General features: G+C 37.5%; 1 protein-coding gene across 1 annotated transcript in view; it reads left to right on the forward strand.

Moving 5' to 3' along the window:
- The first annotated feature begins 1,550 nt into the window (after positions 1-1,550).
- The window catches only part of col11a2 (collagen, type XI, alpha 2), a 36,118-nt gene continuing 19,402 nt past the window's right edge, over positions 1,551-18,266 (forward strand). Inside the window, exons 1-5 of the mRNA XM_055225187.1 lie at positions 1,551-2,046; positions 12,075-12,236; positions 14,598-14,808; positions 15,540-15,702; positions 16,397-16,519. Coding sequence (XP_055081162.1) covers positions 1,929-2,046; positions 12,075-12,236; positions 14,598-14,808; positions 15,540-15,702; positions 16,397-16,519 — 777 coding nt within the window. The 5' untranslated portion in view covers positions 1,551-1,928. The remainder of the gene's footprint in view (positions 2,047-12,074; positions 12,237-14,597; positions 14,809-15,539; positions 15,703-16,396; positions 16,520-18,266) is intronic.

The raw sequence follows: 18,266 nt of genomic DNA on the forward strand, positions 1-18,266 counted from the left end.
AATTTTGTAATGTATTTGATTGAAGCCCCTCTGTGTAAGGTTTAGCCAAAAGAGCTAAAAGATATAAAGAAGCATGTTTTTTTATATTTTTATTACAAAGCATAAGAAAATATGTGTCCTTACTGTGAGCGGGCTCGTCACAACTGACTCTTATTTGCCCTGGAGAAGGACCTGCACAGATCGGTCCAAATTTTCTTCAAAATAATATTTCTTATAAATAAGTAAGAATACTAAAAAGTGGGATTTCTTTAAAAACATGTTCAACTAAATGTAAATGAAAACTTGGAGTGAGTGGCCCAGGCAGAGGCATTGCAGGGAGTATTCAGTTTATAATGTCACCAACTCGCCATGCTAAAACACACCTATGTTTAGTCTGCTGTCCACAGAGCATTTCTTATCTACCATTTAGCAACCCAGTCTCTTCAACTGCATGTAGACACTTAATTAGGACTTTCTTCTTGTAGGTCTTGTGCTTAAGTTTTACCAAATGCACAAAAGACTGAGAATTTGTGAGTAATATTTCACCACTGCTATATGCCCAGGCTTTGTAATTTTGTTAATTTGTCAATATAGATTAGTAACATCAGTGTCAGTTGTATAAAAGGCAGATTTATACCTTTGTGGGATCAAATGCAATGAAAAGTGAGTGAGTGGTAAAGAAAATCGAGGGATAATTATGGTTAATGATAGCTTCTGGCTGTGGAGTCAAACCAAGTGTCTTGTGTGTTCACTCTATACATTTATGAGACAGACAAAATTGCTTTGAAAAATGTAAGAAACCATTGAAGTTTATAACAGACAGAGATGTGAAGATATGGTATAGGAATGTCTAAGAACTGACTACCTCATGTTACTTATAATTGACTGTCTATAGTCTACCCACGTTTGCATTTAGAGTCAATTTGTATAGACTTCAACATACTGTCATAAATGTTAATTTATTTCCAATACTTCATTCTGTAGATTACTCCTCTTCCTCCATTTCTTCATTTCTTCCTGTATTGGTGCTACTCGGGACAACCAATCAGAATGCTGATCTTATTTACGAAGGCTACAGCTTTACACGGACAGAGCACCCATTGGCTGGTTAGTCCGAGCCCCTACTCTGAGCTTTGATAACCCTTTTACCTTGCACATTGTTCATATACAGATCGTTATTTATGCATAAAGAAGTTATAAGTGATCAAATAATGACAACCAGAAGTTTATTGTCCACAGACCCTTTTTTAAAATTATGATTGTTTTTGCAATGATTAATTTCGACGTCTTAAATTTTACTTTTAAAAAGTCCCACTCTATGGCTAGACTTGCAGACAAGTTCCATGTTTAGTGTCACACTATTCATGGACTGAAAATGCTCATAGTCAAGAATTATCTACCACTGTTGCACCTGTCCACTCTGTCGATCTGTCGAGGTCTGCCTGTCTGTAACGAGGCATTACAGAAACTTGCGCTGGTCACGCATCTGTAGACTTGAAGGGCACGTTTATTACGCACGCCCTCTACCTCCCTCTCCTCTCGTGCCCAAGACTCTCTGCGCACACACACACGCGCGCGCGCAGCTCTTGTCCGTGGGAGAAAGTGAAGAAGGGGAGAGGGAACGAGAGAGGAGGGAGAGAGTGTGATCCCAGGTCTCTCTCAGCGGCTCTCTCCACTTTGGGTCCATGTACCCAGTCTGACTCAATGGGGCTTTAGCAGTACGGGGTACACGTTAAATAAAGATATTTATTCACCCCGAAGCCCTTTTTGTGTTTCGGTCTCGTGCGTCTCCACAGACACCGGTGACACATCCAGGACCGTCTCCAGAGGTGTGCCGCTGTCCGCACCTCACAGAAGGGTCAGTCGGGTCCCTCTCATCGGCTGGCTTTCTGTGAGCGGATACTTTTCACACTGACAGCTTGAACAGACCGGCAAACTACTGCAACACTATGGATTTTAGAAATTGTCCCTTCCGGAAGAAACGGAGACCATGGTTTTTGGACTTCTCATCTTTTGCCTTGGTAACCGTGGCCCTCTCTGTGCTCCAAACGACTGTGGCTCGTGCAGGTAATGCTTCTCTCACAATTTTTATTTTAGCTTTTATGTTTCAGACTACAGAAGTACAAATGAAGCCCTTTTACTTGTGAATGCCTTCTAGTGTGGTGGCTTCTTGCGTGCGTAAAAGCTGCGTAAAAGTCCCGGCCATAGTTTACTGCACCTGACACGCTCAATTTTCCTCAGGAAACTCTGAGGCGCGGGCTCATCACGGATCAAAAGAAACACCAAAATGCGGATTTTGTCGTAGACCGTCATAGGTTGTCTGATTTAGGTAGCTGCATAGTATTTGAATTATAATGAGGTGCAAAAATACTTGGCATTGCAATTTTATAGAATCCCAAGTCGATTCGGATACCGCAAAAACATATCCATAAAACTACCATTAGTTAAATCGTTTTGTGGCTAATTTTATGGACATGTGCTTGGATAGGCATCGTAATGGCGTTGGCAGTCAGTTGAATCAGAGGCTATTTTCGTGAATACATTTTGCAAATGTTGAGTTTGGTGGTCTTTAGAATGCCAATGCCTGTACTGGCTGTTATTACAGTAGGACTGTAGTACTTTAACAGTGACCCGGGGCCTGGCAGATGAGACTGTAAGGTGTATGGATGTTTACCAGCGCAGCCTGTGCACCTTCCAGCGCTGCCCCTGGTGGTCCAAGGGGAGGTACCTTTTTTTCCTCAAATACATTTTTGCAATTTTAGTTTAAAAATATATATATTTGATGGATTTATTGCGCCCCCTAGTTTTCAAATTTCGAGCTTGGACTTCTGTGAATAACTACTAAGACCTATTTAATCATTTTATACCCATTAAATATGACTATTTTGCTATTTGGGCTGCCCTTTGGCAACAATAATATATAGTTAAACTGTTCCAATGGTTTATTTTCATCACATTTCACATTTTCTTAAGCTTCAAGTTTATACTAGTCCTGAATACTAATCAAGATAGTTCTCCTTCTTGCGTTCTGTCTTGTTAATCCTTTGGTCTTGCATGTACAGTCAGATTTAGTGGTAAAGTCACCGTCCCTCCTGTGTGTATTTTGGAGGTAGACATTTTTACTTTGCATGAAAAGGTTATTATGTCGTGGAGCACCTCAGTGAGTGAAAGCATTTAGTGTCCCCTGTCTATGTGGGCATTATACAGTGCTGTTTGTATGAGACCAAAGCATAAGGAGAATTTTCCTGGTTTTGAGTCTGAACGTTTGGAACAAATGATCCTCTGTTTTCAGCACCCAATCTGTTTGGTTTTCTAAGCAATGAATACCAAACAAATATTTATATAAAAGAATGCATTATACTTGTTTTAGCATTTTAAAGTGCCGTTTTACAGTTTGGTTAGGTTTCGCTACTTGATTGTCTCCATGGAAATGTTATTACCTAGAATGTTCCACAGTCTGGCATTAATCTTATCTTGCATTTATTCAATTACAGGAGTTTTTTTTGCCAAAAAAACAAAAAACAAAAAAACTTGAAAAACATGCACTGTTACTGTGAGCGGGCTGGCCTCTTGACAGATCTGACCTGTGACTTAGCTGGGTGGCATCACCTGCTTCTCTTCGTGGAGATAGATAAGTTCAAAGCCATCCACCAGAAAAGTTACATTGTTCAACTTTAAACATATGGCATTAGGCTTTTTCATGGCCTTGCCAACTTTTTGCATTAGTTTTCATGTAAATCTTACAGTGACATTGATGAAGTTTTAAAGTTGCATTGCTTTCTTGTGTCAATAATATATTTTAGGTAATGCTTGATATGTAGCTGCATTTAGAGACAGTGGGTTTAGTCCTAACCCTCAAACCAGAGCATTATCAGTTCAAACCTCATCCAAGCTTATGCTGTCATTGGGTCAAGGGCACTTCACCTGCTTGTGTCCAGTAATTTGAATGGTTACAACAAGAAGGGCATCTGGAGTAAAAACCTGTCACTACACAACTTCACTGTGGTGTGAAAAAAAGAATAGCTATTGGAGATGCTGCATGTCTCTAGAAACGGTACTGAATAAAATTAGCTATTGTTAGTCCCATAATTGAAATACAAATTTATAGAAATAGCAGACAGCCATTGCAGTGTGTGAAAACCATGAAAGACTGGTTTGTGCAAAGGATGAGAGAAAATCTGAGGTCGATATTTTCTTGACATGGATGTTCCTCCAGCTTATTTCAAAGTAGCAGGCTCCTCAAAAGGCAGTCTGTCTGAGTTTGGCTAAACATAACATAACCTCTCTGCCTCTGTCCTGTGAAAGGGGCTACTATCCGAGGTGCAGAGCAGGTCTTTGACGGCTCATTCCTGAACTGTATGGAAGTATGTGGTATTTCAGGCTTCTGCTGGTCAGTTTGGGTAGTACTCTTTTATATTTACAAGTTTTTGAAGAAATTGTACTTTTTTGAGTATTCTTCATAACCATACTAATCTTTTACGCCTACTTGAGTAGTGTTTTGTTTTAAATAACTAAGTAAAAGTATTGGCTACTCTTCTCACTGTGAAAAGCATTATATGGACAACATCTGTGCTTTTTATGCCTTACCATTAGATCTGTGCATTATCTTATTTTTTGTCTATCCAATTACATTAACCCATAAATCAGATACATAGTTCATTGTATTATCCACTGTGCTTTTGGAGTTGCCCAATCTAATATAATGGCAAGTGATGCAAGTTACAAAGCAACAATGGGGCAATACTTCTAATGAATAGTAATGAGAAGTGATTAGTACAATATCGAGGACACTATTAAAAGTGGCATTGCATCAGTATAGGAAGAATAAATTATCATAGCGGTTCTTCAAAAACAGATTTAGTTCTATCAGATGGTCTTGGGTGGAGCCAGTGGTCGACTATGGTTGATTTTCTATTTTGACATAAACATCTATATAAATCATGAAACTCCACACATGGTATAGTTGAGCATTAAATTTGAGACTAAACTTTTTAGGCTATTTGTCCATGGTCAGCTGTGTTGATAAGCCAGTTCAATGTACTGTTTCGACATTTATGAATCAACTTTTGACTTTCCTTGCAGCCAGTCACACAAGTCTGTGTATAATATATGAATTCCTGAAGTGAGACTAGACTAAAACATGAAAAACTAGCATTTATGATATAAAAATGTCTTGAAACTGCAATTTTGAGTTATGAACTACAAGACCAGAGGTATCATCAAGTAGTAAGCTCGTGAAAACCTTTACTAGACACATCCACATTATGATTTCAGACAGAAGAAGCAGGCGAAGACACTGCAGACTTCTTCCTTGGTTATATAGCTGCTACTTTAGTGGGTTTTGTGTGTGGATGGTTAGACGATGTTGCTTCGAGGCAATATGTTCAGAATGATGTACAAGTATGGTAACTGTGTGTGCCAACTTTATAATGACAGGCGTCTGTAAAAGATGCTATTCTGAGTTACTGTTATTTTGTTGCTCCAAAGAAGTCAGTGCAGGAGGGCGTGGGGCCAGATGTGAACTGCAATGGTTTAATGTTGAGAGGATCCCTTGTGTAGACATCAATGCTGCTTTTACAGTTAGCTTAGGATATGGTTTGTGCATTTAGCCTAGAAATGTTGTTTATTTAATGTTTTGTCTGTTATATCCAGACTAATTAGCAGAACACATACTGATGTCAAGGCCTAAAACTAAGAATGTATTCACACATGCACACACACTCCGGTCGGGTTTGCATGTCTTATGAGGACATTACATTGACCTCATTCATTTCTTTGAGACAGATTCTAAAAGCAGTTATGCCTTACCTAACCTTAACTCAAACCATAACCTATTTTAACCTATATCTTTAAATTATGTTTTTGGTCCAATGAAAAATGATGTGTATTATGGTTTTTGTTCCCCTACAAGGAACAGAACCCCATGAAGTGCTTTTATTCCAATGTGATAATTGCCACCACATCAAAACTGGGACTAAACCCGGAGCTAAATCTGGACTAGACCGGACTAAACTGGGCTCACACTAGGACCAAATCAGGACAAGTTTTAGAATATGCAGTTCCACCTGGTGTCTAACCATTTTGAACCACTAGAGGGAGGGAAGTTATTGCGTTCTGACATAAACACTCACAAAGTCAGGAAGTGGTTTATTTGCTATACGTGCTAATCAGCAATTTGTCAGATGTGTGTGAACTTACTAAATGAATTATTGTTTGTTCCTTCATTTTCTTCTATGTCTTTTTCTTGTTTGGGGTTGAAGTTTTTCTAATAAGGACCTAGGCAATGTGTAAAGTAGACAGCTATTTGGAGGGCTCTCTGGTTTAGTCTAAGAATAATAACGTTTTAACCCTAATATTCATTGTATGTAGAGGCATATTTACCACCTGAAATACATAGGGCTGATATGAACAGTAAATACAAGATGCTTCTAAAGACCTTTAATTATCACTCTTTCAGTCTTGTTGTTGCTACTGCTTTGGATTCTGTGATGGGGATTTCCAAAGAGAAACATAAAACATGGCACTCTGCTTCCTCAGTGGTGTTACACATCTGTTAATTATACCTCTAGAGTGAAATTGTAGCTCTGGCTAGACTAGACTTTAGATGTAGGGCATAAATGATGCCCACAGTGGTACATACTATATATACAGGTAAGACCATTTTCAAATATAGTTTATTGTGACCAAGGGCTTGTGGTTTTGCCCTGTTATTTAATGCCATTGTTAGGAACATTTTAGATTTGTGAGGCAAAAAGTAGCCTACCTGAATGAAACCTAGATCTACGAAGAACTTGCAAAACAAAGATTTGTCTAAGATTTTAACCTGCTGCTTCTATGTCAAATCAGTGTTATCTATATTAATGCATAGTATATTTGAAAGTGATACGTTTTTGGTAGGGCTGTGCAATTATTCAAATTTTAACTGTGACTGATTAGCCTAGGGATTTTATTATGTTAAAGGAACACTATGTACATTTTCTGGTGGAGGGTTTGCCACCTGCTTGTCTCCAGAGAGATATTGTTTTGCCTGGAATGTTCCACAGAATAACATTAACCTGATTTATCTCCATGGAGACAAGCAAGTGACAGCATCAGGCCAAGTTGCAGGTCAGATCTGTGGGGAGGCAACGCTGGTCACTACCGCAGGTATTTTTTATCAGTAAAAAAGTATTATCAGTAAAAACACATGTAAATGAGTAAATGCAAGATAAATATGTTTAATGCCATAAACTGGAACATTCTTGGAAAAGCAAGAATATCTCCATGGAAGCAGGAATGAGGTGGAACCCCCACCAAAAAAAATGTAATTGAAAAATGTGTGATGTGTAAAATCAGATTTTGCTTTTCCACATCACCTAGCCCTAGTTTGTATAGATGACTATTTCCAGTTATATATATATATATGTGTGTGTGGGGGTGTGTGTGTGTGGGGGTGTGCGTGCGTGTGTGTATATGTATATATATTGTTGTAGCCCATGACCCAAAATGTGGACTATATGACCTCATGCAGTGTTTAAAGGGCGCTTTTCTTTGGAGTGGTTTGTCACATGGAGGAAACACTGACTGTTTTCTGGTCAGGTCTCTGTGATTCCCTTCTGTGGTGTTTGGTATCCACCCTTATTTCCAAACTAAGTCTATAAGCTGCAGCACTAAACCACACAAGATTTAGGCCTGGTCTACGCTGGCATCATTAGGGCAGCCCACAGAATGGTGCACAGGGACACTGGCACAAACTGGCATATGCTCCTCAATAGAAGTGCAGTATATCTTTGTCTGAATTAAAAGCTTTGTTATCATTATGTGCTGCAGAACAAAAACTAACTTAAGCTAATGCACAATGGAAAGCTGGAAAAACAGATATACAGGTGTCAATACTTGTCTTTACAGGCACCACTGAAAGCATAATTATTTTTTTGCCAGTCAAAAAGTGTTGTTAACTATAGCCAAACCAACAATGTTGGTTAGTTTAGGTTTATAAGTAAAGGTTTCAGTGTATGTCTGGTAAAACTGTCAAATGATGTCCTTTAAGCAATGAAATATAAGTAAAGTTGGCAAAGAAATTCATATGTATTTTATGCCAAGAGTCCTCAAAATCAAAATGGCATCTATAACACGAAAAATATATGTATGACCTTTTATTTTAGATTTAATTAAATATGAATACAATAAAGCCAAATGTCTATAATGTGGAATAGACCTTAAAATAATGCGAGGAACAAGCAAATCTCTCTTGGATCTCCTCAGTTGCATGGCATTATTTTAGCAATGACGGAGCAACGGGGCTTATGTTGTGATAACTACATAGCGACTGGCATGATACTGACCAAACAAACACCCATTTTCCACAATATAAGATTTGGAAGGCACTAACCACCCCCTCTTTTCTAGTATAGGTACTCATAATGGGCCTTCTGTCTGTATACGAACAGGATTATAAATAAAATGTAACTACAGAGTACACTGGGGGAAATTATAAGTTGCGGTATGGTTATATTTGCAGGGATCATGGTTAGCAAGGCAGATGGAGCAGTGCAGTCACAGTGAGATTCAGCCACGTACAACATAATGAAAAGTGTTTCATATTTGTGATTTTTCCAATATTTTATTTGAGGAAACTGATTAATAAATTGTGATCCTGTGATGTGGGGAAATGAGACAGTGTTGTCACTGTGGTGAAGGTGAGAGGTCAAAGGTCAATGTGTCAGCTGGAGTGTGTATCTGGTATTTGGCACAGCTGTATCACAGAGCCATGGCAGTTTGGCCACACTAATCTTTCTAAAGTTACTGTTGATTTTAACTGATAAACTCAAAGAAATCATAGGCTTTTTTGTAATATTTGTAATTCCCAGAAGATGTGATTGCTGGTTAGTTCAATTTGCACACAAAATGATGTGCAAAATGTGTTTATACCAGATTATAGCCACTCTTTTTCACTAATTTAGGCCCATTCAGATGTAATGTAATGTATGTAAATAGTTGTGCACTGTAGCACAGCAGTGAGCACTTCTGGCTCACAGCAAGAAGCTCCTGAGCTCGATTCCCTGTTGGTGTGGGGCCTTTCTGTTTGGAGTTTGCATGTTCTCCTCGTGCCTGTGTAGCTTTCCTCCGGGTGCTCCAGTCTCCCCTACTACTAACACATTCAATATGCTCCCCTCTGGGGCCTGAATAATAAATAAAATATACAATGTTGTTTGTAATAATATACTCTATGTGTGGAAGTGCCAAAATAACCTTGGTCCAAAACCAAAATCCACTTCTGCTCTGACACTCAAAATAAAATTTTACTTTTTGTTTTATTTACTTTTGGACATTTATCTCTTTTTGTCTTTTTCATAGGTGGATTTTTGGATTGATCTTTTTCCCCAAATTTCTGTTGAGCTGTGTGTTTTGATGCGAGGCTAAACAAAAATAATTTAAACTGATTTAGGGTAATGTTTTTTTTTTTTACTTTTGTTTTTATTTAGTCTCCGTTATATTGTGTGGTCTGAACATGTGGAACTTTCTATTGGTTACTGACAAAATGTGTTCATACTTTTGTTGAATCAGTGTTTACTTTGTTAGTTTGAATGTTTCTGTAAATTGTAAATTCTTATTGCTGCATGGCGTCCACTCTGAAAGCTTTGCGAGGCATTTATCCCCATAGTAGCTCCATCTTGTGGCAAACTTGTGACACTGCAGATCTCAAATTCAGAACATTTCAACCTGTCTGGTTCTGCTGCTCACTTCCCATTACAGTGACTGGCAGCCTGCCTGGTAGTTCATGGGTTCACTCTATAACAGGTTTGAATGTGTCATCTGTACTTAGTCTGTGCCAAAGCTTTTACAGGTTTATCACATTTTTGTAAAGTAGTATTTGTGTTCAAATAGTTAGTTTAGTAATCAAAGAATTTACAATTTAGTGTACTACATACATTGCTTTTCAGTTGTATAAATAAACACAGATTCATGCATTTTGCATATTGAGACTTGTTTCATGTTATGGTGAAAGCAGCGAAGGCTGCTGCTGGTTCTGTGGGCACTTATACATGCACAGAATTATTTACAGAATTGGAAGCAAGCAGGAACTAACATAAAACATTTTGTTTTCCTACCTTGTCTAGTTTAATTTTTGTCACTTTTGATTTCATAAGAGGTCAATGTTTAACTAAACTTGTGCTTCCCAACTAGAGGTGCAGGGACCTGCAAGCACTTCCCAGGAAGTACTTGGAATAGTTTCAGACTTTTAAAATAGTTTAAATGAATTGATTGATGATTTTTACATTCTTAACAATGGTTTGGATGACTTTGAACATCAAACATAATCATAATTTACAAGGCAAGCAGTGTATATAGAGCACAGCTAAAGCTTCTGCAATTATAAAATGTATAAAATATTGACTCAGCAAAGACGTACTTCATAAGAGACACTCCAAAACTGATTAACAACAACTGTGTAAAATAAAGACAAATTTCTTCAAACATTTCAAACAAAGTATAAAAGAGTACTTGGCTGGGGCAGAGACTGAACTAAGTCATTTCTGCGTGAGAATATGAACTGTAATTCTATATGTTATTTTTGAGGGTGTGTTTTTGTCGTGATCGTGGTCCTTGAGGCAGGAAGGGGCTGCAGATGTGAAGAGCACAGAGGCTGCTTGGGACAGAACAGAGTGCTGCTTTGTACCTGGCTTTACTGAGGGAGTTATGTGTGCAATCTGATCCAGTATCCCGCCATGACAGAAGCTCACTGTCTACTGTCACTACTATGGCCTGACCCCAGAGGACCCACCCTCTTCCTCTGCTACCCTCTCATCACTTTGGTCTTTTCATATCTACCCCTATCAGCTTTTTTCATTCCCAGCATTCCTGTGTAGATCTGCAAAACTCCTAGAAAGTTAAGTAGTTTGTGGAATAACTGTGGGAAAGTTTAAATAAGGGGAGCACAGGGAGAGTGTGATTACTGCTTATTTGTGTGCTCATTAAGGAGCATGTGGGTTTGGTGGTGGACACAGCCACAGCTCACATGTGAGGTGTTTAATTAGGGAATATGAATTTCTTAAAGTTTTGGGTGAGTACTTAATATTCTAAATGCCTGTACTTACATAATGTCTAGTTTACATTACCATACTACCATTACATAAGCAAATTGTGTTCACCAATTCAATACAGCATAAATAGAATAAAATTATGAAATCTAATTTAATATAAAAGTTGTTTTTGTGTTTGTTTTTTTGTTGTTGTTGTTGTTGTTTTTTTACTTATTTCTGTACTGCTTCTGTCTAAGGGCCCACCGCCTTTCAAAGCACAGGATCAATTTTCAATGGGATTTATAAATATTCTCTATACCATGCAGTAGTATTGCATTGTTATAGGAAATTAATGTGTCCCTAACCTTGCTTAGTCATTTCACTTGTAACTCTACCATGAACAGATTATATTGTTTAGTATTGTTACTGGCCAGTCTGTACCTTGTAATTGTAAAGTGCTGCTCTTCCATGCATCAGTTTAAATCACAGATTATGATCATTTATCTACTGCATTGTTTGTTATGAATATTATTCTTGTTTGTCGTCCAGAAAATATGACATTGTGTGGATCAGAACATTACAACTTTTCTGCAGAAATAAATATCCAAGAAAAAGTCTATAAATTCCTATTCAAAGTACATTAATACATAATATCTAATAATATGTCTTTATTTGTTAAGAAGTACCAGTACTTGATATGATTTTTTGGATTGAGCTGGCCCCTGCTTACTGCACTGCTTACTGTTTCTTAAATGTGTATATTGTGTATGGGCACAAATATCTCTCTTAGTCTATATCTTTTTTTTTTCATTACGAGTTTGGGAAAAAAGATAAGATCACTCCATATAAGTTTATTATTAATGTTTTATAATGGTTTGATTATGCAAGTGAATTACACATTGGTTTGGTTCAACATTAGAGTGACAACACAAGTAGCACATCGCCATAATTGTGATCCCAAAATCAGAGCAGATTATGAAAATTATTCACCTGACCTTTTTACACAATCGATTTTATTTCAGTTCAAATATTTGATTAACTGATCTTGAGAATGACACTGGTTTATATGTAAACCCTGTGTTTCTCCCCCAGACCCAGTGGACGTGCTGCGGGCTCTGCAGGTTCCCTCTCTCCCTGAAGGCGTAAAGAAAGTTCCTGGTTTCTGCACCTCTCGTCGCTCTGGAAACCCTGACCATGCCTACCGCATCTCCAAGCGAGCTCAGATCTCTGCTCCCACCAAACAACTCTTTTCAGGTTTGTATCAACATTTTCTAAATATTGAAAAGTCAAATTTAGGCCATTTTCAGTGCTGTATTAATACATCAATGTATCGTTGGAACAGAACATGTAGTGGCACAGAAATTATCTCAAAATGTATTTTAATTGTTGAGAAATTGAAATGTGTCTAGTCTATATTGCGTCTTGCTTGAAATGTAATGGATTTAAAGGCTACTTAAATCACGTGTGTCAAACACAAGGCCCGGGGGCCAAATGTGCCCTCCACATCATTTTATATGGCCCTCGACAGGGTAAATTAAAAGGTATGATGGTCTTAAAATGTAATTTTATCAGGAGATATGCAGTTACACAGCCATATTTTTACATCTAGGCAAATGCATATGCAATATTTGTAACTTGAATAAGTAATAAATACAGAAACAGTTAATTAGCAAGTTAAGATTTATTTTACATCTGGCCCTTTGAGGGCGGCCATTTTGCTGTTGTGGCCCTCAGTGAAAATGTGTTTGACACCCCTGACTTAAATGATTCAAAATGACCTTTTCCCAAGTCCCACCAACATAAATAAACAAAATTAACATTGTACAATTTCTTATTACTGACAGATTAAACTAGAATAACAACTATGAGAATATCACTGCTCACCGTCTACATCAATGTAAAGTTGGAGCTGCAAAGTCAATTTTCAGGAATGAAACATGTAGTGGCAGAGAAACTGCCTCAAAACATTTCTTAATTGTTAAGAAATAAAAATTGCCAAATTTCATGGATTTGAAGGATAATTATATGGTGCAGTGAAGAAGCATGGGCATAATTGTGTGGAAGAATCATAACAAATTATCTTTAGAGAACTGTCTGACACTGAAGAGCTGAGAGGAAGACACAAGTAGCATTTATGTGGTTTAAGAGAAATCCCTCAAAGACAGAAAGTGATTTGCAGGTCTTTTCTTAGATTTAAGTTTCCTTGTTAGACTTCACATGTGATTATGTTTCAACATCTCAAAATCTGAGTTATTAAAACATGTCTTTAATTTATCAAATTCTTATACCATCTTATTCACGTCTGATCTCGTCTGATCTCAGAGGCTAAGCAAGGAGGGGTCTAGTCACCTGGATAGGAGGCCATGAGAATATCAGGTGTCAGTGTGGGGCAGTAGCTCTGAAAACATTGGGTCCTTAGGCAACGGCCCACCTTCCCTAGTATCCCACCTGAAGTGGGATATATGAAGTAAATATAGATGAAAAACGCTAATAATGAAACAAAAGTCTGAAGCAGAATTATCCACAAAAAGTACTCTAAATTTACATACTAATATTAATAACAACAACAGCAACAATAATAATAATAATTATTATCATTATTATTATTATTATTATTATTAGTAGTAGTAGTAGTAGTAGTAGTAGTAGTAGTAGTAGGAGGAGGAGGAGGAGTATTTTATAAAAATGCAATGCTGCAATAAATAAATAACAAATTGCAACACTGAGGAAGTTAGTTTGTCTCTAGAATGAGTCATAGAAATTCATAATTTGACCTTCTCAAACCTCCTTGTAGAATAGAAAAATAATCAAAAATATATTACAAAGAAAAAGTACCTACGATAAATACTGATCACAAAGATGATCGTCCCGTCTGTCATGTATTGAACGATAAGTTACTTATCATGACTTATCAGACCTATGTGTGAGTAACTGATGGTTGGAGAGAGTTCGATGGCGCAGATTGGCAGCCTCCCTTATGTCAGTCTATCCCCTGGGCACATACGGCTACAACAGTAAACATTTCCTGAAAAAAACTGTCAGACTGGTAAATCCTAATCCTGGAAAAAATAGTGGCAGTAAAAAGTACTGTCCATACAGTAAGATACATCTTTTTCATAAGTTAATGCGATTATTTTCGTTTCAGAAAAAAATGTATTCTCATTGGTCATGCATATACAATATGTTTGATTGACAGCTACTTTAAGCATAGTATTTTGATATTTTTATCCAACATGTCTTTGTTTTCACAAACCTATTTTAGTTCTTATTCCTCTTCAATATTTCTGATACATTTTTGGCATTCTTATTCCACCTATGCTGGTTTTATACTTGCTGTTGCAATTCTCATCAGCAAATTTTCTGATAAATATTCAGTGTAGGTTAGTAAATGGCAAATGGTTAGTAAATGCATGTTAGGCAAATAATAAGTTAGAAAGATGTGAAATAATCTTTGTCCAGTCATTTTAAATATCTGTTAAATTAAAATTGAGTTTAAGTAATTTTAACCCATACAAATCATTTTTGTTGTAATATCTTGCAGGCATTTATACTAAGCAGGAATGTATGTAATAAACATTAAGTGTTTTGGTTGCTCTTCCATATCTCTCTCCCCAGGTCGTTTCCCTGAGAACTTCTCGATCATGGCTCTGGTTAAAGCACACGCAGGTCTGCAGGCCTTCCTCCTCTCCATTTACAGTGAGCAGGGCATCCAGCAGCTGGGCATCGAGATGGGACGCTCCCCTGTGTTTCTGTATGAGGACCAGAATGGAAAACCAGCCCCCGAAGACTACCCCCTGTTCAGAGGCGTCAACCTGGCTGATGGCAAGTCAGTAACCACCAACAACGCTTTATGGATGCTTAAGATTATAGTGTGTGGTGCAAGAGATGTCTTGGGGAAAAAGCAAATATATATATATAAATGTTTTCTTTTTCTTTTCTTTTTTTCAAACTGTCCAAGAGATTCACATAAAAATAGATGCCTTTTTTTGGAAACAAATTCCATTTAAATAAGATACTGACTGTACAATTCTCAATGATATCCTATGATAGCAAATAAGAGTACGACAAGACACAAATCCCATGAGACATAGAGCAAGATTGGAATGAAACTTTTACATAATTTTCAATAAATACATCAAAATAGCTACTTGGATGTATAGAGGTTGTGCAGAATTGTCCTTTTGATGCTCCTGAGTGTAGGAACCAGTTTCAAATACAAAACTGAAAAAACTGAGACACGTAAAAAGTTCAAAATTAAAGCCTTTTGTTACCACATGGCAAATTAGGATAAAATGTTGCCAACAGGTTTTGGCCCTTCATCCTTGCCTCACATTTATTTATTATTTTCAATTAAACCAGTACCTGTACATCAGTTGTTTGCCAAGTTATGTTGCTTGCCACTGACATGTTATGGCATTCTCATTTCTCTTACTGGCATACGTCCCTATTACTATGATTGCAATAAGTTGCGAAATGTATTAGTATTTAAATCCCTTATGTGTTTCCTGAAAGTGTTGCCTTTGAGTTTAAAATATATGCTTTTTTTCTTGTCCCCAGATGGCACCGCGTTGCTTTCTCAGTGTCTAAGAAAAATGTGACTCTCCTGCTGGACTGTAAAAAGAAAATGACTCGTCCTTTGGCTCGTGGGAATAACGCAGAGGTCGACACCAACGGCATCACTGTGTTTGGAGCCCGTCTTCTGGATGAGGAGGTTTTCCAGGTAAGAGCCAGCATCAAACCAGCAAAGTTAATGCATTTATTAACTGCAGCACAAGTACTTCTTTTAGTGGTTTAGAGCCTTGTCAATTCCTGAATGGCTTGATTTTAAGTTGTTTATTTACTATTACTTTGGTCTAAACCTAGATTAGGGTTCTTCTGGTTTGGTCTGGATAGTTATTTTCACTATACTAGAATTTCAATTTCTATTTTGATACTAAAGAAAAGGCTGGCACCGATTTTGCTGTCTTTTCTAAACAATATAATGTAATTTTCAAGAGAACATAATGATATTTTCTTGTGATCGTATACTAGTACTGGTATAGCCATATTCGGGAAAGGTCCGACCTTCGTCCTATGTGTTTTTATTGTGTGACGTATTGGTGCTTGTTCAAATTAGTATCTAGTTTTGCACAATTTCAACATTTTATTAAACAAGAGAAGGTTTTGATTTATTGAGATCTATATGTTTTGAGGTCACTGTTAGTTTTGAAAATTTACAGGTTTCTCTCCTTAATTTAATCATAATCGTCATAATACACCAGTCACACAGGGGTTTGGCAGGGGTTTTTATGTCAGGTGCCCTCCCAGCTTCATATACAGTTAGTAATGCAACTGTGTCACAACGATATGCACAAGTTGGGTTTTAAACTATATAAATCTCATTCATTAAAATATGTTTGTATCTTTCTTTTTAGGGTGACATCCAGCAGTTACTGATCGCCTCAAACCCTCAGGCTGCCTATGACTTCTGTGAACACTACAGCCCAGACTGTGACTCCCCACTGCCCAAGACCCAGGCCCAGGACCCCAACACCTACGTAAGTTACAACAGACATATAAACAAGATGATGTGAGGAGTCAAACCTGTCATCTGCTATTTTTCTACATTCTTTACTCTTAAAACACAAATAGATTTTTATGGTAAAACTCCCAGGGGGGAATGACATACTGCTGTAATCACTCACACTTTTATTACAGGTAATCTATTTTTTAGTTTCTATGTTACTCTATTAGTCCAAATGTAATCTTATTTAACACACACATACCAAGCAAATCTGACTTGGTAAAACATGTCAGAATCATTTCATTCACACAACCAGCCATACCAACTGTGTTGTGCACTATATGCCACTAAGATTTACACATGCCATCATTTATTTTTAATCCTCAAGTGTAAACTAATGTTTTGATTGGGTCATCCATTGCCATCAAAGTGCTGCTCTTCCTTTCTGTCTTCCTCACGCATCACCATAATCAAAATCATTATGAATCCGTCCACCTCCTCCTCCTGGTCTGTGCGTCTTTAAGGTAAATAAAGAAAAAATATGGGTACTCATAAAACTATTATTATAGCTATACACATATGTAAGATAGGTGGTAGACTTCAACGTCCAGTATGCACACAACTCCAGTTTCCATCACAGTGATTAGTACATCAACACATTATAGTGAACACAGAAAGGTGAGAGACAAAGGATGATTTGAATCATTTTTGCCTTGAATATAAAAGAAAGTTTTTTTTGCATAAAACAAATTATTCATAAAGATGGCTTAAGGTGGAGCCTCTGTGCTTTCTGGGACTGTTTAAATTTGCTTCACTTAAACATAATAATAGAGACACTTCACCTGGCAGCTGTGTCAGGGCATTATCATCCGCATTGGACCACTCAAAGTACATGAGCTGTTTGTAGACCTGCATGTCCCATCGCTCAGACTCAGCCCAGGTCCAGATCATGTTGATGCTGTTGAGATGACTGCTATCTGAATGAATAAAGCCACAGAGGATTTATTCATTGGTTTCACCCTTTCCTCATTCATCAGGGATGTCCACAAATCTCAGACATAAAAACTCAATAAAGCAGATCAATAAAGACTTTGCTGATGAATGACGATCAAATACTTAATATTGCTCTTCCTTTTTGACATATTCATGCTCTATATTTGTTTCTTAAATCCATATTCTCTCTCTATTGTTTCATAAACCTCTTCTATCTCTCCAGTCTTTCAAACTTATCTCCATCTGTCTCAGTACTTTGATGAGGAGCAGGATGACCATGAATACCCCTATTATTATGAGGAAACCACAGCCTTTCCTCCCTCCCCTTCACCTGAGGCAGGTAAAAGGAGAGTTACCACAGGGAACATGAACAGGGTGTGTGAAAAGAGGGGCATGGAGAGAGGGGTCTCAAAACCTCAAAATTAGCCTTTATATGCATTATATTTAACACTCCCTCAGTGTCATGTCTTAATTCCAGACCCTGGTCATTTAATAAATGGCTTCTTACACATTCACACTGTTTCTATTGTCTCCCCGTCAAACAGGAACTCTAAATGTAATGTTACAATGTTGACTTATTTGTCTGTGTAATCGATCAAAGCGCGGCACTGGGGTAGCATCCGTGGAGCTGTGTTACATTTATGTAAATTCAGGATTAGATCATCTCATTTAAAAGATGCCCTATTCACAGGGAGTAACTCACAGAGTGGAGCATAGTGCATCATAGTGGATGTTTCTCTTAACTGCATGACCCCATACAGACATGGCCTGTGTTTGGGTTATGATAT

Source organism: Periophthalmus magnuspinnatus, chromosome 11 (assembly GCF_009829125.3).
Source record: "Periophthalmus magnuspinnatus isolate fPerMag1 chromosome 11, fPerMag1.2.pri, whole genome shotgun sequence".
In the NCBI taxonomy this organism is placed as follows: Eukaryota; Metazoa; Chordata; class Actinopteri; order Gobiiformes; family Gobiidae; genus Periophthalmus; species Periophthalmus magnuspinnatus.